General features: G+C 38.2%; 1 protein-coding gene across 4 annotated transcripts; it reads left to right on the top strand.

Moving 5' to 3' along the window:
* Nucleotides 1-2,471: 2,471 nt before the first annotated feature.
* On the top strand, nt 2,472-19,116 carry GLYATL3 (glycine-N-acyltransferase like 3). Of its 4 annotated transcripts, XM_046639156.1 has the most exons (6): nt 2,472-2,538; nt 6,547-6,663; nt 11,103-11,210; nt 11,953-12,079; nt 14,869-14,995; nt 17,196-19,116. In XM_046639156.1, exons 2-6 carry the CDS (start codon nt 6,586-6,588, stop codon nt 17,620-17,622), a joined length of 867 nt encoding a protein of 288 aa, XP_046495112.1. In that variant the 5' UTR covers nt 2,472-2,538; nt 6,547-6,585; the 3' UTR covers nt 17,623-19,116. The 4 variants fall into 4 exon arrangements, with proteins under 4 accessions (XP_046495112.1, XP_046495114.1, XP_046495115.1 ...); XM_046639158.1 differs by lacking the exon at nt 11,103-11,210; XM_046639159.1 differs by lacking the exon at nt 11,103-11,210 and having other exon boundaries at nt 2,515-2,538; nt 6,573-6,663.
* The last annotated feature ends 8,792 nt before the right edge of the window (nt 19,117-27,908 follow it).

Below are 27,908 nucleotides of genomic sequence, written 5' to 3'. Positions count from 1 at the left end.
CCTGCACTGGGACCTAAAATTAAGGGATTTACTTTCTTCTATTTGGTTGGACAGAATTTCCTGGCATTCTCTATTTACCAAAAATAAATACAGGTGCGCCTGTCAAAATGTGTATTTGAATAACTCAAGTTGGCTTAGTTTCCAAACAAGTCTTCTAAATCCTCTCATGTTTCATTCATTGTCAAGAAATATTGAGCTTTGAGGAAAAGAGAGAGAAGAAGGAAACCAAACGTAGAGAGAAATTTAAATCTCCCGTTCGGGCTTTATTGTGTCTGACGTGACTGAGCCCTTTTTGTGTTCTAACGAGCTTTTCTTGTTAAGAGTTGCTGCCACTGAGTGTATTTCTCTGCTACTAAACCCCACAGAACCACTTTCTCTTGGCTTAGGTGTTGCTCTCCTCATTAAAGTGACCTCTCCTGTTATCAAGGCTATGAAGTTGCTGTAGCAACCGTCTCCAAAGATTGATTATAGTTGTTAAAACTGAACGAAGGGGAAGATGGAGGAGAGAGGATTTTCAAATTCAACAGAACTACTATAGAGTACTTTGTAAAATGAAATTGTTCATTTTTTAGCTAACAGAAACAAATATGCCTTAGCCAATTTCTCCCCATTTCCATCCCCAAGGAGATCCTTGAAATTAATGTAGGTTTTCAAAAGGGACAACAGGTCTAACAACAATAATAACGACGATTGAAATGGCTGACATTTATTGATGTGTGCTATGCGCCAGGCACTATTCTAAGCCCATTACATTTGTTCATGCATTTATACCAAAGTTTAATCCTAAAAGCAACCCTATGGGGATTAAACCTCATAATAGTCACTATCATCTTCCTGCAGGTGAAGAATCTGAGGCACAAGGAGGCTAAGAGACTGTCTTAAGATCACTCAAAGAGGGAGTGATAGAACTTGGAAGTGAAAAAAAAAATTGTAATTTTGACTTCATAGGAATTTGCTGATAAGCTACAAATAGAAGGAGTTACTGAAGCTAATGAGTAAGTCCTATTACAACAATGTACAAGTCCATTTATTTCTCCAGGTGTCACAATAATATCTATCATGGATTTGTTCACAAGGATTTATAAAAGAAAATCTCTTTAAATTTTCTTACATTAGTAACCTCCTCTTTTCCCTCCCTTCTTTCTCTTTTTCCTTTTAGTTTCAGAGTTAAAAGTTCGGCTCAGCTTGATGGACGTATTTTGAATTTAATTACCTTCAACCAGTGCAGTTTTCCTGGAAAAGTAATTTGCTTTTCCTTTTTGGTTATTTTTCCTTATGGCAAAAAGCAAATTTTTATTTAATTAGTTGTGATGTTTTATAGGGAGCAAAGAACTCTGAAAAAACAATAGAAGTTTCTGTTTTGGATGCACTTGGGAACGGGGTATAGTCTAAACCTGGGAAGACAGTTATATGTCTCTCAGTCCATAAATAACTTGACCCCGAACTTTTGAAGATTTTTTCTGATATCGTGTTTCATATCTAATCCAGTTTCTGTTCTACAAATAACAGCTTCCGTTCATTTTTTCAAGTGATTTTCCTGAGATAATACTTAGAAAAGACTAGATTTATATAGGATCCTTAGGGCCATGCACAGCTATATGTTGCCCTCAGTAACATCTTAAAAAAAAAAGTTACCAATATGCCAAAATCAAAAATACTCATTTTTTCATCCAGTAATTGTCATCTAATACAATTTCTCCAGTCATTTTCAACTGCCAACTACCCACTATATTACTTAAACCAACATCTTCAAGTCAAGAATGCCCTAACTTACCCCTTCATTTGATCTTGACTTTATGAGACATAAAGATGGTAAACAGTATCCTCCCATGAGACCACATTCAAGCTGAAGCACTCTCCATAAGCTGTTGGGACATTCGTGCTTTTATTATTCAGATATCGTGTTGTGTGCCAAGATGCCCACATAAATGCTTATACGGTGCTTGAAATTGCAGCCATTTGAAGGAAGCTAGTAAACTCTGAATGACCTTTCCTTTAAAAGAAGAGAGTAAAAGAATTAAAATTCTCAAAAATACTCTCAATTCCACAAGTCTCCTCTTTAGCGCTTACCCCCTTCCAGCCTTGGAAGTTTAAGACAGCAAAATCATTTTCTTCAGGATAGATAAATATATATAAGGGGTCAGTACCGCTGTACTGTTTTCTTAGCGTACCCCATTTACCTGGGTCCCATTCCTTTTTATTCCCTTCCACAAGATCCTGACAGATAGATTCTGCGTCTAGAAAATGTCCATCTCTAAATCAACATTAGTTTTCATTGGCTTTCACACCCTAAGACTAAATGCGATAGGAAGGAGGAGAGGGGGTGAAAACACTTGCGTGGTATATGTGACGATTTTCACCTGACATCATAAGCTCCTCCCTTTGTACAGGTGTGGACAGTTTCCCCTCTCCCTCCTTTTCTCACTAAGGACTAATTAGGGAAGTAGGCTTGAAGAATACTGACTATTTCTGGAGAACAAGCCGCTGCACTGACACGCGGTGGAAGGCCTCAGTTTCAGACTGAACTCTCAGCAGCAGGTAAGCATTTATTTATTAAAATATTAAATTTCAAATCACTGGTTATAACCACAAGAAGAAATGGAAGAAATAGAGAGAGGAGAGATGAAATTCGACATCATATGGGAGGAATAAATTAATCAGGTTTAGGGGAAAAGATATTTTCTTTTTGCTTTTGGTTTTTTAGGGTTTTGGGGGTTATGGGGAAATAAGCATTACAAAATATAAAATTCTTTGCATTGTGACATGGGCACAACTAGAGAAACAGATAAGAGGGAAATCCCTCTTAACAGAAAACCCATCATCTGAAAAATAATTACTAGCATTGGATATCAAGAACTTTAAAAGCAAAGAACTTTTTTCCCTTGTTAACAAACAACTACCGTTGTATTATAAATGATTTATTACACCATAAAAACAGAGATCTTATAAGAATTAAAAGCTTCCCAGGAGAGTGTCATGTTTTCATTGTCTGATTAATATTAATCAATAAAATACTTTAGGATCTTGCTGTGTGCTGATGGACGCCTAAATGCTGCAAAGAAACTTTAGTTCCTAAAACTTATAAATATGGTTATTTTCCTTGGAAAAGACTTCAATTAGCGACCCTATTGTTGATAACAATTTGGCTAAAGGATTTACAAAACTTTACCCTCCAATTCTAGAACACATTAATTATGGGGAATTTATAATTGAGTGATAAAGATATGACATTCTGATGGTGCACCTTTCAGAGTTAAAAGTAGTCATTATGACTGTCTAATATAATTCAAAAATGTGTTAAAAAAATATTTTCTGCTTCATTGAGAACTTCTGCATTTTGTTTTGTGTCCTGTAAAAAGTATATCTGTATTTAATAAAAGAAAGCTCCGGGGCCGGCCCGTGGCTCAGTGATTAAGTTCACGCGCTCTCCTTCGGAGGCCAGGGATTCCGCTGGTTCGGATCCTGGGTGGGGACATGGCACTGCTCCTCAGGTCATGCTGAGGCGGCGTCCCACATGCCACAACTAGAAAGGCCCACAGCTAAAATATACAACTATGGACTAGGGGAATTTGGGGAGAGAAAGCAGGAAAAAAAAAATGGCAACAGTTGCTAGCTCAGGCGCCAACCTTAAGAAACATCTCCTATGAAATTCATCACTGTTTACTGAAAGGATATGGCCCAGTGTTGTTCATTAATTATAGTGTCCTCTCTGTGTGGATCCATGGGAGAAATGTCTCTCTCATTTTAATGTCACCAGTATCTGCCACCATGAGTAATTTGTGAGTTGAAATAGCATCTTAGTCTAGAAAGGTATCTTGAAGCCAGACCAAGGAGGGTTTTGATTATTTAGAAGTTAGGGAACTGGATTTCATTTATAGATGGTACAAGTGGGAAAGTCAAGCAAATGATATGGTAAAGAGCTAAGGATGATTTTATGGGCAAATTGAATCCTGTAACTAATCATGTTTGTTTCTCTTCAACAAGAGAGTTACAATGTTAGCTGCTAGAAAACTTTGGGTAAAAAATAGGCTCTCACCTCCTGCAAGTACAGTGGATTCTCATTGTTCACGGTAGTTATGTTCAATAAAGTCCCAGGAAACATTATGTGTATTTGTGTTTAAAGACATATTATTAAATATATATAGTTGGTTTATTATCATTGAACCCACAGTCAAGAGCATTATAACTTATGCCTGAAGGAAGCTTGTCTTACACACATATTTTCTCCATAAGGCACATTGCAGGCTTTTTCCACTCAGGAACTCTAAACGGCACTTAAGCACTATGCTTGGGGGCTATTTTTAAACTGTGAAATCACCAACAAAAGGCAAAAAATGCCAAAAAAAAAAAAAAACCCATGGCACTAAATAAACCACATATAGGACTTGTTTACAGAATGAGATCTGGAAGAAAAAGCTTCTCTGACTTCAGCTGAAAATGTGGACATTGGGAGACTCAAATTTTTCACTATTCAGCACATGTCCACAAACAATTGCAAAAGCACAGTCAGTATTGATTTTGGGGGATTACAAATAAATTTTAGCAAGTAGGTAAATTCACAAATATGGAATCCATGAACAAAGAGGATCAACTTTATATGTAGGACTGCACTCCATGGGCTTTCCCTACGGACCTCACTCTTGACTCCAGATTGCTTTTGTACCTCTCCTTTTCCCATTGCCTGAATTTTAATTTAAAATTAATTTTTCTTCATATATTTTACCTATGTTTATAAGTGGTTTTAGATCCTTTTGGGAACAAACCAGGCAATAAATAAACAAACCATCAACAAATACTTAGAATTCTTACTCTTTGCAGCAGCTACTTTGCTATGTATTAGGACACACAAAAATCTATAGACATCAAACGTAATAAGAGACACATGATCGCCTTCCTTTTGAAATAATTTCATTTAATTTTCCCTGAAAAGATATTGAATTAGAATAAATGAATGTGTTTAACATGAGGATCTCCTAAGAAGTTAAAGTTTTGTTTAGAGATGAAGTGAGTGAAAAGTCAAGCAGATACAGGGTGAAGAGATGATCACTACACTTCTCCTTCCTTTGCTCAACCTGAACTCTGGAAACTTGATCTGTTCACAGTTCCTAATATTGTCTCAGAGTATGAGTACCAGGGTCCAGAAGCCTGATTTTCAGGTGCTACTTGGCCCTTAGTATCTCTTCTGACTCCTGCAGAGAATACAGACACATCAGGTGTACCACTCAGTGAACTGGAGCCCACAGGGCTTGATTGTAGGGAACATGCTTCTTAAACTCACATAAATGGTATGATAGAGTTTTAGAGTAGATGTTTCTTTTTCTTTCTTTCTTTCTTTTTCTTTTTGGTGAGGAAGATTGGCCCTGAGCTAACTTCTGTTGCCAATCTTCCTCTTTTGGCTTGAGGAAGATTGTTGCTGAGCTAACATCTGTGCCATTCTTCCTCTATTTTATGTGGGATGCTGCCACAGCATGGCTTGACAAGTGGTGCTAGGTCTGCACATGGGAGCTGAACCTGTGAACCCTGGGCCACCGAAATGGAGCACATAAACTTAACCACTATGCCACTCTGAGTATCTTATAGCCACACAGAGATGTCACATAAGGAAATCAAGTAGTTTTCTCTGTCTGGAAATTGTGTTGTAAAGGAACGACCCACCTCAATCCTAGAAGCATCAGGTTCTTGTGTCAGCTGAGTTATCTTTGCGTCCTAGCGCCTGGCTGCTAAGAGTGAGTGGATAAGCTCTACTATATTGAATAGAAAAAAATATTTTTTTCTTTAATTCGTTCAAGACCTGATTGAAATGTTGAGGAAAAAAGTTTTCTTGGGAACAGAAAGCAGGAGCGATGGAGCCCCCAAATGTAGAAAATATAATTGCATTAGAAGGAATGAAGTTACGTACAGTACATTGAGGCTGGTTTTCGTTCCTTAATTTCATCTGCCTAAAATGAGCCTCAGCCTTTGCTTACATCTGCTTCTTCATCTTCAATCTTTTTCTCTCCAAGTTGCTCCTCTTAACCACCTGACACCTGACCCACTCAAGTCCTTGAGAAGTTTCTCTGCTTAACCCTAAGACTCTTACTCCGAACATCATATCACCATTCAACAACTACTTAGATGCCCGTGACTATGCGCCAGGCCCTGTGGCGGGTGCTGGGGATGCTGTGGAGCGCAAAGCCCATGTGGGCCCTTCCTTCATGCAGCTCACAGGCTACTTGAGACAGACTTAAATCAAAGAAAACACAAAGAAATATGAAATTACAACTGTTCTTGTGTCCTGAAGGAAGAGTTTAGGGTACAATGAACGTGTATAATAGGAAGATTAACCCAGCATAGAAACTCACAGCTTTCCAGGGTTAGGTCAGCAACACTCTCCATTTCCATGTGTCCTCTGATTTACCTAGCCCAGTGCCTCCCTATCTTCCTCCTCCTTCCGTCTTCAGAGGAAGCAATGGCATCCAGAATTACACCCAGGGGAAACAGGTCTTCAAGGATATCCCAAGGTAGAGTCGAATGTTAACAGGCAAAAATTAAACGTATACCTTCAAGTTTTTGATTAGGTGTGGAATTGCTAGAGCTCTGGAGAAGATGTTGGTGCTAAGCTGTTCTACCAAGTTACTGATACTGGAAAAAATGTTGAAGAGTCACTTTCCTGAATCACTCAAGGTATTATAAATTTAAGAGTTTTGCTTGTTTTTAATTTTATTAATCTGTGAAATACTGTCAGACTTGTGGCTGTTTCCAACATTTTTCTGATAATAAAGTTCTTTGTGATCACTTGTTAAACATACAGCTTCCCAGTCCCCTCCTGCTAGAGACTGATTCAATGGATTGTGCATATGGGCCAGAAGGTTATTTTTTTTAATTAGTTTATTTTTATTTTTTTGGTGAGGAAGACTGGCCCTGAGCTAACATCTGTTGCCAAGCTTCTCTTTTTGCTTGAGGAAGATTGTCCCTGAGCTGACATCTGTGCCAACTTCCTCCATCTTGTATGTGGAATGCCACCACAGCATGGCTTGATGAGTGATGTGTAGATCTGCACCCAGGATCCAAATCTGCCAATCCCAGGCTGCCAAAGTGGAATGTGCGAACTTAACCACTATGCCACCAGGCCGGCCCCTAGAAACTTATATTTTTTGCCAGTAGCTCTAGACGACTCCTAGGAAAATTTAAGTAATGCTGGACTAGAGTATTTCTAAGGTAAATTTGATTTCTAAAATTTTTTAAGCGGCAGAAGAGTAGAGATTGGGTGGCACTGCTGGTAAGAACATGGTCTAGGTACACAATGGAACTGAAGTTTAGGGGTTATTATAAAGTTTTTTTCTGTTTATTTAAAGATCTTTACTTTTGAAGTTTTTTCAATGGCTTTGTTAGTCATCAAGCCTGTACTTGTGGAGTCTTCTAAAAGTCCATGAGAGCATGCTGATAACTCAGAGCTACTGTGGAAGATGACATTAATCAAAGATTACTAATAAATGTAAGATTAGAAATATTTTAAGCACTTGGAGAAAAAATGCAAAATGTAATGGAATTGTCTTTGAGGACGGAGTTTCTTGAGCAAAGAAAAACCTCTACAAACAGTGATGTTAAAATGTGAGTGGCATGCTAATAACCGAGAAGAGAGATAATGAATCATAATTTCTAAAGACAGACCAGGGACCTGTAATTTTTCCAACACCCTGGATAATCCTTATTCACACTAAAATTTGAATGAAGATAATCTAGAGAATGTCCTCTAGCACTGAGTTGATTAAAATCTAGTCATCTCGCCTATTGATCATGCTTAACTATATGTGGTAGGGAAAATCTGAGTGATAATTTGGGATCATATGGCTGAAAAAGAACCAAATGGACACTGATCCAAATGTTCCTGTTTTGAATGCTGACACGGAGGCGAATAAGTGGAATAAGATGGTAGACTACTTTGCTGTGACAATGTTTGGCTTACTCTTTTGCCAGAGAGAACTAAAAAGGTTTCGGTGACCTTCACAGGGTCATAAAAGATGCTATAATCATCAACATTATGATTGGCCCCTAGATTATAAATATTATACTTGGATAGTACACTAGCATACATAGAATTGCAATTTTTTGTTCTTCCAACAACTTCGTAACATGTTTATTAACCCATGTTATAAATGAATAAATTGAAGCTTAAAGAAGATAACATGGCAAGTAAAGAAGCAGAACTGAAATCTCGGTTGTTTTGATTTCATATCTATTGCTTTTCCCACATCAGTTTAGCTCCCAGATGCCCAGGTATAGATGTTGAAGTTTTTTCAGTCTTCCCACAGTGCTTGGCATGGGGCTTTGCTCATAATAATTACTCAGTAAACTGTTGTTGATTGGTAAACGGAAGCTTTATATAATAGTTACTAATTCCCTACCTGTTCAGATCTTATTTTTAAAGACTTCTGAATTCAGATTACTTGACTTGATCTGAATAGTAAGTATAATTTTTGAAAATATCTTTCACACTGTCTCATTTGAGCATCATAAAAACTAATATTAATACCTCCGTAATACTAACCCTTCAGTAGTGTTAATACCTCTGAATAGGCAGATATTTATATTATAATTTTATAGATGATATTACTAAGCCACTTCCCCATCTCTAGGTGCTAGGGTTCAGATTTAAATTCAGGTAATCAGATTCCAAATTGAGTGTTCTTTCGAAATGTTTGCCTCTCATAACACCATCTGAAGTCAGAGTTAACGAAAGGAAACATGTAGGTACAAACCGATGCCTTCCTTGTTTAATCTTCTCTTTAATAGCTGCTTAACTTGATACTCCCAATTTCTCTTTAAGCTACTTCAATGATTGCATTGTTATGTAATGTCTGGCTTTGGATCTTTGACCGTACTTTCAAAACAGCCTTTCAGTTACACTAAGTCCTTTAGAAAATAAAAAGATAGTATTGTTGTCCACCCTCTTTCATTTTTTGGAATTTATAGCTATGTATTTTATAATCTCACCTTAGTGGTTAAGTGATTAAACATCCTCGCAAATTCCTTTACAAGCTCTAAGTGCTCATTTTTCCAGCATCTTTACTCCCCCTAGCCACTTCCTATCTCCTCTCAACATTCACTCTTTGAATTAATTAATTAATTAATTAATAAGAGCTATTGGAAGGGTTTGTTTGTTTTCAACCAATGCCAAATCTTTCAGATGGTTCCAAATCTTTTACAAACAAGTTATGTTTTTTATTTCTTTCAGAGTTTGAATATTGAAAAGAGATTTTTCCTTTTAACCTTCTGAACATTCCAATCATATTTAAGCTCCATTCTTGAATAAGGATATATGGTTTCCTCATGTAAACCATTTTAATAAATGTATTCTGTGTATGTAAGATTAGCAGCCCCCGAATTTAATGATTAACAGAAACAAGCATGACACTTCCAGGTTACTTTAGTTCTTGGATTTTCGCTAAGTGTGATCCATGTTACACAATAGTATCAGCCAGATTAAATTTGGAAAAATACATTATGAGAAAATTGGAGTGAGGTAAGACAGAAGAGTTGGATAGTGTTCTAGGCATTGAGGCGAGTGATTTGAATTAAGATAGTGATAAAAAAAGAAAACTATAGGTCCCAATGCCCCTGTAATTTAATTTTTTTCATTGAAGTATAACACATACTAGAAAGTGCACATAACATAATTATGTAGCTCAGTGAATTTTCAGAGCAATATTTGTGTAACCTCCACTCCAGTTAAGAACATTATTTCAGATGCCACTCCTTCTCCCCCGCAATGTGCCCTTCCGTCACTACCTTTCCCTTCTCCCCAAAGGATCCACTATCCTGGCTTCTTAAGCCATAATTTAGTGTTGCCTGTTTTTGAATTTAATATAAGTTGGATCAAATGATAAGTATCTTTTTTGTATCTAGCTTCTTTTGCTCAACATTATGTTGTTGTTTTGTAATCCATAGTAGGAATATGCATATGCCACAGTTTATTTTTTCCACTGTTGATGGACATTTAGATTGTTTCCAGTTTTTGGCTCTTATGAAAATGCTGCCACGAATACCGACCTATATCTCAGCTGTCCTCATTACCACCATAGCTTTCTCTTCTCTGTAAGTACACACATACATATGAAAGTTGTTTTGTAGGACAGACTTTTTTTTTTTTTTTTAAAGATTGGCACCCGAGGTAACAACTGTTGCCAATGTCCTTTTTTTTTTCATTCTTCTCCTCACAGCCCCCCAGTACATAGTTGTAGATTCTACTTGTGAGTGCCACTGGTTGTGCTATGTGGGACACTGCCTCAGCGTGACCTGATGAGCTGTGCCATGTCTGTGCCCAGGATCCAAACCTGTGAAACCCTGGGCCACCGAAGCAGAGCGCAGGAACATAACCACTTGGCCACAGGCTGGCCCCAGGACAGACACCTTTGATTCTTAGTAGAGGAAAAAATGTGAAAGCCCACAGAGCAGAATTCTAATATTACTTCAGTAATGTTTAGTCAACAGGCATTTGATCAGCTATGTCAGACTCCATGGATGCAATAATGAATGAGACGTAGGTACGATCCTCAGGGAATATTGACAGAGCCTTGCTCCATCAAATCTGAAATGCAGGGGGATGTTTTGGGCTTTTTGTTTTTGGTAGGGAGTTGTTTTACCCTTAAGTGATGTTTAATTGTAATTCAGGGTTGAAGGAACACTTGTACTTCACAGGGTATTTTCAGATAATATAATAAACTTCAACAGCAGCTGAGCACAAAGATTATTATGGGACTTTTAAAAGATGTATGAGCCCTAAATCCATACATAAGATTCTGATTCATTCAGGAAGTATTTGTTGCTGACCCATGTGCCAAGCACCCATCTAGTAAGCCTGTTGATTTAGTATCTCTCACTGTTGAACGGTAAAATCTAGGTTTAGGGAGATTTTTCATAGGCCCTCATAGACTTTTTACCAGTTTTCATGTGTACTGATGAAATAACAAGAGAGAAGTTTGTGTGGATGTTATTACATGTGTGTATATATTCGTAATTTCTCCTCTCATGGCCACAATTTTAGAGTAGAAAAAGAAGTGAAAAGGGTCATCTGCAACTGAAACAGTTAGTAGATTGGCTTGTCTCTCTGGGTTCTGGCTCAGGTTTATGGAGCAGTGATGAACATAAATCGTGGGAATCCCTTCCAAAAGGAAGTGGTGTTGGATTCATGGCCAGACTTCAAAGCTGTTATCACCCGGCGGCAGAAAGAGGTACAGTTTTGAAAGGCAAAAAAGTAAGAGTTGGCATCCACTGGAAAGAAAAGATAGGTTAAGGAGATATTATAACCATCATTGCCATATACCTGCACTTAACAAGCTGCATATTTCACTGTTCGTTTCTAATTTGACTGGCTTTGGACTATCAGACATATGGAAAATGTCTAATCTGCGTGTGTTCGATGGAAGTGTTTCTTTGGTGTTTCATAGTCTCTAGAGGCAGGAAGCATACAGACTTGTACATACTAGTTATTCCACTGGGTTGGTGATTCCTTGTGATGGATGTCTTTGGTCATGTGGGTAAATATAGAAGAAGACTGACAAAGACAATTATCTGCCCCATTCTACCCCTGAGATCAAAGAGAGGCTCAAGTGTTCAAAGATGTGCTGCCCTGACCATGTTAAGAAAGTTCCGAGAGTTCTACTTGATTCTTGCAGATGGATTCATTGAGTTATACCCTTTTTATTTGTATAAACCAAATCCTAGAAAAATGTGAAATGAATGTCTTAAAACCTCCCGAATACCAGAAGAAATAATCAAGCAAAAGCCCCCAAATTTGTCTTCTCCTTCACTACAGTTTATCAGCCACGTTCCCACTTAGCCATCGTTTGTAGGTGGCTAATTTTGGTAATGGAAATTATTTAGCCATGCACAGCTAACAGGGTCTAATCTAGCTAGCATCTGAGTTACCTAGAGGACATGTTTATATTTTTATGATTATGTCTTCTGTCCTAGGCTGAGACAGATAACCTGGACCATTACACTAATGCCTATGCTGTGTTCTACAAGGATGTTAGGGCTTACCAACGGCTGTTGGAAGAATGTGATGTTATCAACTGGGAACAAGTTTTTCAAATACAAGGTGAGGTCAGGTGCAAGGCACTAAGCAGTCTTTTTTTTTTTTTCTCCTTTTTGTCATACATATCAGATAGATATGACATGTTTCACATGTATGGTATATATACACATATGCGCAACTATACATATATATACACACACATACATTTATATATTTACAATTTAGGTGTTATAGTTTTGTAAAAACACATTTTTTACTCCTAATGAGGCTTGGCCTTTGGGGTATGCAGGGGCCATTTAAGTGGGGCTTCTTTTAAGTGACATGTTTTTTCCCACTGTTACCATGATATGGATATCAGTGAGTATCACAGCATATTTTTCCTTATTACTATTAACCTTTTTCAATCACAACCTTTTAGAATAACTCTAAGTCTAAGCCAATAGGTAAGCCTTTCCTTATTTCTGAAGTAAATGATTCTGGAAAGAGATAATCAACTGATCTGCATAGGATTTCCTGAAAGGATTTTTCGGGAAAGAGTATATGTGAGCTCCAGGGAGATAACTGCGTGGCCATTGATACTAGTGGAAGGACTTTTGCCAAGACAGAAGCAGATTAAGATTTCTAATAGTTTGGATGGCCAGTTTCAGCTTCAGTGTATCATTTACTCTTTCAACTTTTCATAATGATTGGGGGTTGAACAGGCAATGAAGTTACTGTTAATAACTGTTCCAGCAAAATGAGTTCTCTGATCATTTACAGGAAGGTAGGGATCCCCCTGTTAGAAATATAAAGTCTGGTTACTTTTTTTCAGCCACAAACAGCTGAACCTCTCTCACAAGGGGAAGCTTCTGTCAACCTCCAATCAATGACTGATGCATATTCATAACCTAAAGACTTGGGATGTTGTATAAAATCCATTTGCAAATATTCAAAAAGAACTTATGGAGGAAATTCTAAACTCTCTCTCACCTTTAAGATTTACCCCATTTATGCTGATTTACCCCAGTTATGCCAGTCAGAAGTGAGACATGCTCCTACCACTCACTTAGCAAATGTAGAAAAATTTTCCCACCAATATTACTTTAGTGTGGAAATGAGTGTATCTCTTCCTTGATGTGAAAAATCATCACAGTAATTGGATGGATTTCGGTGCTGTGGGCCTACTATCTCAAATCACCTGAGTGCATCATTAAGGAGCAAACATCCGGGGCTGGCCCTGTGGCGCAGTGGTTAAGTGTACACATTCCACTTCGGCAGCTCGGGGTTCATCAGTTCGGATCCCAGGTGCAGACCTGGCACCGCTTGGCATGCCATGCTGTGGTCGGCGTCTCAAATATAAAGTAGAGGAGGATGAGCATGGATGTTAGCTCAAAGCCAGTCTTCCTCAGCAAAAAGAGGGGGATTGGTGGCAGATGCTAGCTCAGGGCTAATCTTCCTCAAAAAAAAAAGCGGAGTGAATATCCCTGTAATTGTCAATATATTTTTTTTTTCGGAAGGCTGAGCTGATAGTCGTGAGTCAGTTATAGTCAACTAAATTGACCCAATCATCCTTCCTGAAGGTTTGATGGGGACAGATGTGAATGAGTAGCACCTAATACAGCTGGAGTGGTAAGGGCTCCTCATTTAGCACGTAAGTCAGTGCAGGCATTAGCCATGGCTTCTGAAGGGGTCTCCTGACTGTAAGCTTGTACAACTGTAATCTCCTTGGAATACTGAATAGCTTCTAAGAAGTCACCATTATTTTTACTAATCTTAATCAGAGCACCTAAAAAAGTGCTGTTTCCATAACATCCACAAATCATGAACAATTCCAAAAGCCCTTGGTTAGCACTAACTATGTCTCATAGATAGTTTTTTTAATTACTTACATGTAATTCAGTGTTATAATATGGGATGCTAGCCACGGCATCTATAATTTTAATAGCATTAACTTGAAGACCTGCTTATCTTTTCTTAGACTTAACTCCCTGAGGAAGGAGCCAAAGCTCAGATATCTGACTATGTTCAACACTGCTTCCCACTCACGTATTTTTCAAGAGCAAGTGACTTACTGGGAGGAGGAAACAAGCCATTAGATATGGAAGGAAGTGGGAAAGTCCATTTCTAGAGGAGTCAATCCATCAGGACCCAGACCGGAAAGGATAGGGCAGATGGGGATTAGGAGAAGCAGAGCAAGTCAGCTCTAAGTAAAGAGAAGCTAACCTCCCATGCCATCAGCTCTATCAAAACAGAGACCAGACTCTTCTTATGTCCCTGTGTGAAGCAGTGCCCATTACAGTGCTTTGTATACAAGTACTGAAAAAAGATTTATGGGTAATATAAATATAGTATAGCTATGATAAATGGGTGGGAGTGGCTGAGTTAAGTTCAGGATAAATCTCACCAACATGAAATTTATACCTTGATATTTCTGTACTGTGCGTTTAGGCAAGAGGCTGGCAGAGGGTCTTTAAAGTCAGAATGCTGCGCCAAATAAATCTAAGCTCTCTTACACTTCTAGCTGCATGGTAGATTGTAGACTTTTAGAGCTTATAAAATGTCCCTTCCCTTAAGAATAGTCTGAGGAGTCAGAAAAATCAAAATTCCCACAAGAAATTCCAAACTACCAAGGGATATTCACATCAGAAATTTCCATGGACGATCATGATCACGGTGGACAACGTGAGGGGAGGTTGAAAATCCCACCCAAAGTTTGAAAATCAGACAGAGAGTAGCTGTAATAATTCATGTATAAATACATAGCAGTCAGGATAATACGGGGTGGTATTGATGATAAAAATACTGCAACAAATTTCATTTTTGAGTTTTCAAATAAAATGCCCCCCTTTTTCGTTACGTGTTTCCACATACAGGGCTGCAGAGTGAGTTACATGGTGTTTCCAAGGCTGTGGCCGAGTCAAAGCGGTTGGATGTAAAGCTCAGTTCCTTCAAGGCCGTGCACCTCCCGCCTGTTTCAGCTCCGCCGGACACCAGTTCCCTGTAGGTGAACCGAGTTTCTGCTTTGGGATAGGACTTACTCTACGGAAGTACAAATAGCAGTAACTTAGGCGTCTCGGGTTTAGGCCATTGAGTCTAAGTGTGCATTTATTCCTTTCTGCTGTACTTGACTGTTCATAATTTCCTGCAAAATCAAATCGGGGTCTTTGTCCCTAGTAATAAATGAACTCACTGTCCTGCATTTTCGCAGTATGCATGGAGAAATAATTCCTTGGTATCTTCCTCCCTCAAAATTCTTAATGAGCTCTATTGTCTGAGTCCAAGGTTGTTGTTACTGTTTGTTGTTGTTTCAGAGAGGAAGGCATGTGACTGACTTATGTTGAGCTCTCACGTGCCAGGCAGTAAATGTTTTAAATATATGACCCCTTGAATCCTTTCCACAACCTGTAAGGTGGCACTATTATTCTTCTTTTTTGGACCCGAGTTGAAGTAAAACACAGGAGTAAAGTGTAAAGGTGGGAAGTAGTCCCAAGAAGTCTGATTCCAGAATCCAATCCTCCAAAACATTTGTTAGTTTGTTTCTGCATTCTTCTTTTCTGCTTACCGTGGAGTCCCTGCTCTGTCATTTACTGGTTATCTAAATAAAGTTCATACATTATAATATATATTATATGGCTGTGTATATTATATGATTACTAGCTCTTTTAAGTTTCTTTTGACTGATAGATTCCCCTTTCATCTATTTTATTTCTTATATTACTTAATGTTGAAGAAACCAGGCTGTTTGTCCGTTAGAGTTTGAATTTCCCATGGTCTCACTGTCATATCCCTGAGATGTTATTTAAAATTGTCCTCTATCCCCAGACAGTCCTTTAAAAACCAGGTTTTGATGTGAATGGATCTCTTCTGTGTAGGAAGTTAGACAATATGTCTTTAACACCTAAGTGATTAGCCAAATTTGTACACTCTATTTTATTTTATATTTGGCTTTCAGATACAAGGTCATAGTCTCCAATATAACTACTCCAGAACGTTTGCCTTGGCAATGTTTTTATTTGCAGTGACATTTTTGCCTGAGGCTTCTTTGCCCTTGTTTTAAAGTTCATTTTCTTTTTTTTCCTTTCTTTCTTTTTTTTGTTTTTTTGCTGAGGAAGATTTGCCCAGAGCTAACATCTGTGCCAATCTTCCTCTAGTTATATACGAGTCGATGCCTCGACTTGGCCGCTACTGAGTGGTGTGAATCCACACCCAGGAACTGAACCCTGGTGGTGGAAGTGGAGCGTGCTGAACTGTATCGCTAGGCTGCAGGGCCAGCCTCTAAATTTCATTTTCAAAAATTAAGTTAAAAATGCTATTAAGCCAGTTATTGCTTGTATTTATTTATCTTTCCCCCAGCTTAGTGGTTAGATGATTGATTCAGTGCCAGAGCCCATAATATGCCTGGAATGTGAGCTAAAACTGCCGAACCACTAATAAAAAGAAAACACAAACTGGTACTTCATAAAGAAGATCAAAGCAAGAATGACCTTACCAGTCTCTTAACAGTCGCTGGGGATGGTCTCACAATATCGATAACTTTAAGAGTGAAAGCAAATTTTGAAGCACAACCAGCCCCATAGGCTTTCAACTAAGTAATCCATCTCAGTTCTTAGAAATTGTACCAATTCCTATCTTTGTCTTAACACCATGGGCTTTTAGACCTTTTTGCAGACCTTTTCAGGGCAGATCTGGAAGAACTAGCATTTCTTGAGTCTCTCCATGTGCCTGGAACGTTAAGCAATTTGTATTTCTTTTCTGGGCATGGATGCATAAAGATAGAAGTTCTATCTTAAAACTTTTTTTTTGTTTTAACCAAGGAGAAGATTAGGGCCCAAGGATCTAGACTTCTTCAAGGATTCAGAAAGGGTGTCAACAGACTCGGGACTTAAGAGCAAGTCTTAGAATTGTTTTACAGGAAAATGAAATACTTGCCTTGATCTATACTGAAGACAATAACAAATGGGCATGAACTTAGAAGAGAAGACTTAAATATGGCATAATGAGTATTTTGTACTATCAGAAGTGAAACCCTGAAAGATGTTTATAAGTGGGAGTGATGGATTCTAACATTGAAAATGCTTAGGTATTGGCTAGGCACTATCCCTGCGATGGTTTCTCAGTTTGAATTAGCATAAAAGAGAAGTACTTGTTTGTAGTCGCACGATCCCAAGTTCATATTTCTTCTCATGGCATTTTCTTCTAGAATGGGGTCTTCCCCACGACTAACCTACCTGAGTGTTGCTGATGCTGATCTACTCAACCGGACTTGGTCGCGGGGTGGCAATGAACAGTGTCTCCAATACATCGCCAACCTCATCTCCTGCTTCCCCAGTGTGTGTGTCCGTGATGACAAGGGAGACCCAGTCTCTTGGTCTCTCACAGACCAGTTTGCCACCATGTGCCATGGCTATACCCTGCCAGAGCATCGCAGGAAAGGTTATAGCCGGCTGGTGGCACTCACACTGGCCAGGAAGTTACAGAGCCGAGGATTCCCCTCTCAGGGCAATGTCCTGGATGACAACGTGGCATCCATAAGCCTCCTGAAGAGTGTCCATGCTGAGTTCTTGCCTTGTCGTTTTCATCGGCTCATTCTCACCCCTGCAACTTTCTCTGGCCAAGTTCACCTCTAGCCCATAAAACACTAAGAATTTTTGTCCTTTCACTAAACATACACACATTCCTTAGCTGCCAAGAAGGGGAAAACTAAAACTGCAATCAGGAGAATCTTGGGTTGTTGAAAAGGGTCTGGAGAAAACATGCCGGATCAGCCTGAGCCTTTACTCTCCCCATCTCAGGTTTGCACAGTAATAACTGGGGCAGTCAGAGGTAGCTGTGGCTGAGAAGAGAGGATAATGATCTTTCTTGGGATCCACTGCAGGAAAACGATTCTAAAGCCAGCAGCTCTTAGCACATAGCAGATGTGACTGCATGAGAACAAATGAACTGCTTTATGATTGCTGCTTGGGCTTCTTCTGCTCTGCATTCTCACAGTCACACCGCTTCCCTCCTACCATAAGTAACACTCCCTGTGCTCGCCCATGCTGTGTCTGCCCAAACTCGGTCCCTACTGCCTCTACCCGAGTTCTCTGTAGAATATCAGGCTTTTTCTCCTCTAGTTACTGGCTCTCCACTTCTGCCTATGACTGGCTGGTAGTTACTCCCTGAGAACGTCTGATTGCAGTGGTTGTCACATTTTAGTGCACTTTAGACTCACCTGGAGGGCAGGTTGCAACACAATTGGCTGGGCCTCTCCCCCACAGTCCCTGATTTGGTAAGTCTGGGGTAGGGCCTGAGAATTTGCATTGCTGACAAGTTCCCACTGCTCAGTTGCCTCAGATGGAGGATATGGGCATTTTAAATGTTAGAAACACATGATGTCGGCATAGGATTGGACCATCTTACCTATCACCGATTCCAGCCTCTGTTTGTAATCTACTTTCTCATAAGAAGCTAAAGATGCATATATAGGTGTGAATGTGGATCTGCTAATGCACGTATAGACTCTAGTCATCCCTCTGTATTGGTGGGGGATTGGTTCCAGGAACTCTTGGGGTGCTAAAATCCGCAGATGCTCCAGTCCTTTGTATAAAATGGTGTAGTGCAATGAAAACAGTTTCCCCACGGTTGGCTGAATCTGCGGATACAAAACCCACAGACACATAGGGCCACTGTACTTACATACTTAACATATACCCATGTATATGTACATTCCTTTCATATTTTCTATATGCATATGTATATACTCATAAATTTTGATAAGATAATAAACTTTAATTCTCTTATTACATATGAAGAGTTTGAGGACCAGGGAACATAATGACTTTTTCAAGATTGTGTAGGGGGCCAGCCTGGTGGCACAGGGGTTAAGTCTGCACATTCCACTTCAGCGGCCTGGGGTTCACTGGTTCGGATCCTGGGTGCAGACCTTTGCACAGCTTGGCAAGCCATGCTGTGGCAGGCGTCCCACATATAAAGTAGAGGAAGATGGGCACGGATGGTAGCTCAGGGCTAATCTTCCTCAAAAAAAGAAAAAGATTATGTAGATAATCAGCCCTGGAGGCTGAGCCAGAATGTTGTCATTTAGATTTCAATCTATTCTTTTCACTAAACCATGTATCTTTTTTGTAAACAAAATTTAAATGCTTAAATAAAACAGTACTTTCGTTAGTCTTTTATCCTTGTCAGTGTTTCTTAATTTGAGTTCAAATTGCTTGTGTATCTTCTGAGAACAGTAAAGGAAGAGCTGTGTTCTTGCGTTTGCAGTAGAAGCGGGCACAAACACAATGGTTGGATTTGTCTAGTCTGCATAGTTACTCAGCCATATAGAAAATATTAGTTTCTTATCCCAGTGGAGGTCACAAAATCCCAACTACAAAGATAAGAGGAAATCCAAGTTTTAGGTGTTTATACTGAGAAAAGTCAAAAAACTGGCTGAAGGAAAGCTTCATTTTAATAAAAAGATCACTTCTTGGGAGTGAATTGTTTAGGTCGTCCTGAGCCGGTGGTTACGTAGAAACATCCTTGGTGTAGAGGGAAGAGCACCAGTAAGGGGAGTTCATAGAGCTCTAGGGAGAATGTGTTTCTGCCCTCGGGATACTCATTATCTTTAGCATTGGTTAAGCATGGGTTACTCCTGCCTGGTAGGTAGCAATAATATTATAGCCTTCTTTTCTTCCTTGTAATCATATGCCTGCCATTTATTTAAAAATTAAGTAGGTGCTAATAATTGTGCCAAATACTAAGTGTATATATAATTTATTCCTTGTAAAGGGTAAGGTATTGTCTTATTGCAGGAAGTCTGGCTCAGAGTGGTATGACTCACCGAAAGTGATGCAGATTTTAAGTGGCCAAGTCATGATCAGAACCTGAGTTTGTCAGATTTGAAGCCTGTACTGTTATTATGCTAGTTGGCCTCTTAAGCAGCTTGGAACTCTTTGGGGCAATTATTCCTTTATCTCATTGCTTTCGGAATTTTCCATCTCCACCCCCACCACAACAATGGACTATATATTTTGAAGTTTTAAGAAGGAAAAAAAGATGCTTTTTACCCACCAAATTGCACCTATGACATTATTTTTTTACTTTTATCTTCTAGATAACCATGTTGGATTTCATTGCTCAACTTTCAACTCTGTTTCTGACCCTTTTAAGGAATGGTATAGAGCAAATTTTGGAGTAAGCGGAGAAAGGCAAGGAAACAAGTGAGAGATTTAAGGAGGAAGACGGAACTAGATCAGCAGAGGGCCTTAAGGCTGATTTAAGGAACTTCTTCAGTGTAATATACAAACCGTTGAAGAGTTTTAAGCAGAGTATTAATCTGTTTGGAAATCAGTTGGGAGGCTATTTGCAATAGTCTAAGTAAGAGATGATCCAAGTTTAGCTTGGATTTGAATGCTTGCAATAATAATGGTGAGAAGTCAACTATTACCAAAGCTATTTAAGAGGAAAAGTTGTCAGGACTTCGTGACTGCATGGAACGATGAGAGAGAAATATCAAAGATGACTCCTAGGTTTCTATGTTGTGAAACCCATGGCTGGTGGTATTTTTCACTGAGGTAGGAAACATTGGAACAGCACCAAATCTGGGACAATTGAGAGTAGAGGAGATTGTTTGCTCAGTTTTGGGATGTTGAGTTTCAAAATATACAAGTGATGAAATCAAGTTGTATATTTGAGTCTCAGAGAAGTTGTCTGCAATAGAGATATAAATTTAGGAGTCATAGGCATATAGATAGTAACGGAAGCCATGTATTTGCCTGAGATTGCCTAGAACTGGACTTTAAGTACATCAAAGATTTAAGGTTGAGTGAAGACGAAGGCTCTGGAATAGGAGAAGGAGCAGCCAGAAGATAGGAGGAAAGTCAGGAGATGATAGAAGAGAAAGAAGAAAAATTTCAAGATTGAGAGACAGTCAACGGAGTCAAATTATGATGAGAAGTCAAGAACATGTAAGGAATGAAAATTTTCCATTGCATCATCAAATATTTTAAATACATATACCAAAAAGAAGCAATAAACAAGAATACACGCTGTATGATTCCATTTACATAAAGTTCAAAACCAGGCAAAACTAATCTAGAGCCTTAGAAGTCAGGAAATAGTTACCCTTCAGAAGTATAGCAACCAGAAGAGAGCATGAAAGTAGCTTCTGGTTTCTGGTAATATGCTGATTCTTGACCTGGTTGGGCTACACAGGTGTTTTCACTTTGTGAAAGCTCATCAAGCTATACAATTATGATTTATTCACTTTTCTGTATGTATGTTACACTGCAATATGAAATACCCATTAACAGAAAACAAGCCTGGAATCTGGGGGGAAAAATGGCATACTCCTTTGACCCAACAGTTTCACTTTTTAAAATTTATCCTACTGATATAATAGCAAGTATGCAAAGATTTATATAAAAGAATGTTCATTACAGAATTGTTTGTAAAGATAAAAAATATACTAAGTATTTTAAGTAACTCACTGATTAAGTATAGCAGAACCATTCAATGGAACTCTTACAGAACACTAGAAGATTATGATTGCTGACATGGAAGGGATGTACATGATAATACTAAATGCAAAGCAGTGCAAAGCAATTATAGAAAAGTATGTATCATCTATTTAAAATTCAACTGTAAGGAAGCAGATAGATAGATAGTTTGGAGAGCTGCCTAATGGCTTTTACTGGGAAGGCAGAAGACTTTGGCAAGTGGTAGCAAGTATTTCACGGTGTGGCCATGGCTGGATATGATGATGAGAGGAACCAGTGCAGGTAAGATGGTCAGCTCTCCTGAGGTGTGTACTTGTCTTGTTTGCTCTGGGTGGATGTTGACTAGGTTTTGCAAGTGTCTGTGTTATTTGCAAGAATGAATATTCATTCTGCCTCAGGCCTACAAAGGGGAAAGATAGAGGAAAACAGAGAATTCAGTCTGCTTGAACTTTGGGAACAGGATAAGGCAGTGCAATTTTGGGGGACATTTGAACATCCTCTAGAACAGAATCTCATCTAATAATACAAGTTTAATCCTATTCATTTTGCATGTTTAACCACTAAGTTTTTTTTGGTGATTTGGATTTTGGGAAAGAGCATGAAATAACTATGAATTAAATTTCTTTAAGTTGCCCATGATAACACCTACAGTTTTGTATTCACTATCTCTAAGCTCAGTAAACACTAGGGGCAGGGCAAAAATAAAACCTGCAAGTAAAACACAGCAGGTGGAATAGCAGAGCGCCAAGTACAAAGATGATTTCTTCCTTCTAGCCTGGGATGTTTGCATTAATGTTACCAAACCAGGCTTGTTTTGCCTGTCGCAGGGCATGCCAATCATCAAGACAATGAGTTCACAGCAGAGAAAGGGTATATTCACAAGGCAGCCAAGCAAGGAAACAGGAGAACAAGTCTCAAATCTGCCTCCCTGAAAATGGGGATTAGAGATATTCATGGGATAAAGGGGCACGGTGGTCTGAAGGGTGGGGAGAGATGATTGGAGGTAAGGATAATTGGGGTATTCGATGATCTGTGCAAGTGCAGTCCAATTTCCTGGCTCTTCATAGGACACGTTCACAAAATGGTGGTGTTAGCATGCCCTGAGGGTGGAGTTCTCAGCCCCCTGACGTCAAAGGGTCACCTGTTGGGCATTTCATGCAGGCCCAGTTGATGAGTTGGTGGTCTTAACCAGCCTGAACTGGACCAGGAGTGGACTCTTGGTCCCTGAAAAACTGCTTAAGCACTCATTACCATGGTGAGGCAAACATCAGAGATGTTATCTATATAGGGTGGGCTTCAGTAATGCATTATCCAACTGCTTTTGCAAACAACCAACTGAGTATAGTTAAAGCAAGTTTGGCCCCTAGTTTCATTAAAATGATTTAAAAAGTAAAGTGATTTCAGCGGCGAAAATGAAAATAGTAGATATATAAAATACAGATGGAGGGGTTTTTCTATATCAGTGTAACTAGAATTAACAGCCTTGTTCCCTTTAACCAAGTTTCTAATAGCCTAAGTTTCTCAATCTCTGATAGAAATCTTGGCTCCAACTATAAAACGCAATTGCCGGTACTTTGCTTTTTCTGATCTTGGCCCTTCCCTTACTGTACCTGAAGAATGAGATAAAAGAGGGAAGGTAGCCACTCCCAGCCTCTCCGCTTTTCTTGACCCCTCCTACCTCAGCAGTGCTGGTGTGCCCTATGCTCCCAGCCCTGTTCCAATTTTGTTCACTTCCTGAACGAACTTTTTCTCAATAGAATTTTTTCACTTCCCCTTATCCCTACTCTTGTGATTTAAACAATTATGAATAAGAATAGCTAACATCTGGCTACTCTTCTTATTAATTTATGTACCACTTTCTCTTCCGCTAACAGATCTTCGTTTTTCCAAGGCAAAATATGCTCTAGGTTTTAAACACTGTCAAAAGGCATTGCTTATAATATAGGAAGACTATCAGACGTTTAGTTAGTACCATGCAGTTACTAAAGTGACCACTAGATGTCAGACTTTAGTTCTAGAGTATTTCCCAAAGAGAGAGCACTTGAATTACTTCTAATTGTTTCATTAGAATTTTTGCTGCATTTTGCACTGTTTCCTTTCAGTATATTCCTGGGGCTAGACAAGTTTATTCTAGGGTTTGTATGGAAAACAAATGCTTAAGAATAGCAATACAAATTCTGAAAAAAAAAAAAGAGTAAAATGGGAAATTAACCCCACCAATAGCAAAACATACTATAAAGATTATATAATTTAAAGTATTGTAATGGTACATGATTATGTAGAACAATGAGACAGAAAAAAAAAGGCCCAGTAATAATTAAACAAATACCCAGGAAAGTTTAAAATAAGATCAAAGTGGCATTTCAAATCACTGGAGTAAAAGAGGAATTTTAAATAAATGGCAATGAGACAACTGGATAGCAATTTGAAAAAAGTAAAATAAAATTGGAGTTGTACCTCACACCCTATGCCAGAATAAACTCCAAAGTAATCAATCAATCAATAAATAAATACCTTTAAAAAGAAAAGAAGTCATGCAAATACCAGAAGAAAACATGGTTTACTTCCTTTATAACCTGGACATGAGGAAAACCTTTCCAAATTCAGAAACTCCCAATTCAGGAGTAATAAAAGAAAACCTTTTGTTTGATAAATAAATATATGTACACGTGCACCATAGCTAGAGTCAAAATACAAATGACAATCTAGGAGAAACTATTTCAAGTTATATCAGAAATAAATTTATATTTCTGTAAAATATAAAGAACCTTTAAAATTGAGAGGAGAAAAAATACTAACTCAATAGAAAAGTGGGCAAGAGACCCGGTTAGTTCACAGAAAAACAAACAATGGCCCTTAAACATATGAAAAAACGCTTAACTTCCCTTAAGAGAAAAATGCCGCTAAACTTTTACGCGATACCATTTCTCACCGATCAGATTGGCAAAAATAAAAACATTCAAACACAAGGTTGATGAAGTCGTAGACAACAGGCATACTCATACATTGATAATAGGAGCAGGAAATGTTATAACTCCAGTGAGGGGAATTTTGTAATATCTAATAAAATACATATGCATTTATTCAAGCAATTATACTTTAAGGAATTTATCCTGAAGATTCATCCATAAATATAAAACAAATGTTTTCAGAAGGTTATTCATCTGACGTTATTTGTAATAGCAAACTTCTGGAAACAACCTAAATTCCCATCCTTAAGTGTCTAGTTGAATGAATTATGATACATCCACACAATGGGGAACTTGTAGTAATAAGAATGGCTGTTGGGAAACAAGATAATAACATAGAGTCAAATTCTCATCCTAAAGATTGCTTATTAATTGTAAAGGGTGAAATGTACCTTTATCATGGAGATGTCTAGTGGTCACCATCTTAACCAAGTTATCAAGCTCAGCATGAGCAATAGTGGGACAGTCTAACACCATGTGCCTTCTGATATGATGTGATGAGAAGCGCAATAGATCACCCATGGAGAATTCTTACCAAAACTTAACCTAAATCTAATCATAAAGGAAACACTCAGAAAAATCCAAAATGTGGAGCATTCTATCAGACAAATGGCCTGAACTCTTTAAAAAAGTCAGTGTCACGGGAAAAAAAAAGATATGAGTGCTTCATTCTAGATTATAAGAAACTAAAGAGACTTAACCAACTGCAGCTTATGAACCTTTATTGAATTCTAGATCAGGGGAATAAAATCCAAAATACACAATTTAGGGACCATAGGTAAAAATTAAATGTGGCCTCTATATTAAATGAGAATATTGAATTACTGTTAATTTTTTTAGGTATGATACTGGTAATGTGGTTACATAGAAATTTAATTTTTAAGATGCATGGGGACGTATTCAATGTTAGAGTATGATATCTGTAACAATTTCCATTAGTTTCCTAGTGAAGGGATGTATATACAATTTTGTGTGTGCATGTGTGTGGTGGGAGAGACAGAGAGAGATCAAATATGATAAAATATTAATATTAGTGAATCCAGGTGAAGGGTACAAAGCAGTTTATTATACTACTCTTTCAACTGTTTTTATGTTTGAATCGAAGTAAAAGTATGGTTAAAAAAGTGGCAGATTTACAAGTAGCTCAAACTGTGCACAAATGACAAACGTTACCACAAATTTAATATAAAACATTATATTTAAAATGATATTTTATTCTCACTTTTCTGTGAGTAAGGATTTCTTCTTTATCTTCTCATTGGTAACCCCATAACTAATAATTATTAAGAAATATTGAATTTGCGATGTTTTACTCTATTCAAAAACCTTAAACCCAGACAAAGGAGACAATTTAGGTCAGCAATAGATGATGGAAACCTGAGAGGCAAAGAATGCAGAAGTAGAAACAAAGGAGACTCAAGGAGGAAAGAGAGAGGAAACAGGGCTCCAGAGAAAACACTGAAAGAGAAACACGGTAGAAACAGAAACTTGATTAATTCAACCATGGAGTCAGGCTCTGTTCTAGGACTGGGGATGGAACAGTGATAGTTCCATTGCAGTCAGCAAGACGGACAAAAATCCCTGCCTTCACTCATCCCAGAAGAGAAGACTGTGGTGGGTTCTGTTCTAGGGACTTTACATGCATGAACTCACATAATCCCAACAACAACCCTGTAGGATTGGTGCTATTCTTACCCCCACTTTTCAGATGAGTAAACTAAGGCAAAGAAAGGGTGAGTATGCTACCTAATGTCTGCACCTAGTATGTGGTAGGGGTAGGAATTAAATCCAGGAGTTTGGATCCACCACTCACACTCTTAAAATCTGCCCTATATAATATTAGGAAGCAAGCAAGGAATTGCATAAAAGACAAAAAAAAAAAAAAAAAAATAGAGCAAGGAGGGGGAGAAAGCACAGAGAAAAGGTAAAAGAGACACAAAATGTGGTCAGAGGAAAATATTGCTATCAGGAGTATTAAAGTGAATGACTAAATTCTATGCCTGTCTATGAATTCAATAAATTCTATGAATTTATGGTATTGAAAATAAGAAAATAACATAAGATTGTCCTTAATACAAGAGTTGAGAAAGAGGGGGGAGTAGAGATAGGCAGTGGGGTTACTAACGACCAACTCAACCTGCTATACCATTTTGTCCAAGCCTTGCCCTTGAGGGGTGAATTATGAAGTATGTATAAGAGATAAAGAGGGATTACTATGAACAATTTCTTTGAATTCATCGACATTCTGGATCAACTTGTTTGCAGACTTGCTAAACGAGACACTCAGTATTTTCCACCCACTCTGGGCTTTGTTGATGTAACGTAGCGCATTATAACAGCTAGATATTTGGGGAATGAAGTCTCTGTGGCTGTAAAATGTTTTTGAGGATTTCCACAGCTGTCATATTCCTAACCTGATCACATGTACATTGATTAATATAGTAATATAATGGGAAGAAAAATTGCCTTGCCCCCTTACAATTTTTTATTATAACCTAATCAAGATTGGGTATTAAGATCATGACCTTTATTCTACTAATCTGAGTTTTATTTTATTTGAAATATTTAATAAACATTGATTCACCCATATTAAGTCAAGATCAAATCATCTCTAGAATAATGCTACGTGCTGCTGTTGAACAGGTCAACTTTTGTTTATGCTCAAGATGGATGTAGGGAAGGAACACTTGTTCTTTATTATCATCATTAAATGCTGACTCATTTACTAATGATTCAACTTCCTGTTTAATAAGTTGCTTACTCATACACAATGAGAAAGCTGGTTCTTAAATCCTGGACTCTGACAGGAGAGAATGGTGATGATGACTAGACTTTAAAACTCTGGATAATGCAGACAGTTGGCACTGAATTACAATTTAAAACTCTTACCTGAGCAGCCAGTACTCAGAGTGCTACATGAGTCATCCCTTGAAGTTACCTGGCAAACCTAGTATTCTTTGTCTTTTAACCCCTAGATTTCCAAGTGTCTGGCTAACATCATTTAGGGGCCACCACTTCTCTATGGAATGAAAAGACAACATGCTCACGTTTCATTCAGAAAATATGTAGAGCAGGTTAGTCTTAGGGCCACATGTTAGGTAAACTAAGCCCTTTTTTTCTTCTCCCAAGAACTTATTGGTCACTCAAAACTGAAGACAAAGATCGCTTTTTAAAAAATTTGCCCCAGTTTCCATTTTACATCAGGCCGCTGGGCTAAATTGCTCAATATTCACAGGATTGCCACAGTCCCACTCTTGCTCTTTTTTCCCCAATTTATACCTACCAATATTTGCTCCTCTATCCCAAGATTATGAGTCTGGTTCTCATTTTCTAGCTCGAGCCCTTGATTACTGCATCTTTCCCTGAGGATCTCATTAAAAACTCCTCTTTGAGTTCCCAGTTCTAAAAACTAATGATGAACTTTAAAATTAAGTTAAAAAAATATTTTGCAGGCTTCGTAGTTTTCAA

Source organism: Equus quagga, chromosome 15 (genome assembly GCF_021613505.1).
Source record: "Equus quagga isolate Etosha38 chromosome 15, UCLA_HA_Equagga_1.0, whole genome shotgun sequence".
Classification (NCBI taxonomy): Eukaryota; Metazoa; Chordata; class Mammalia; order Perissodactyla; family Equidae; genus Equus; species Equus quagga.
The sequence above is the reverse complement of the archived record's forward strand: the minus strand, read 5'-3'. Positions and strand labels throughout refer to the sequence as shown.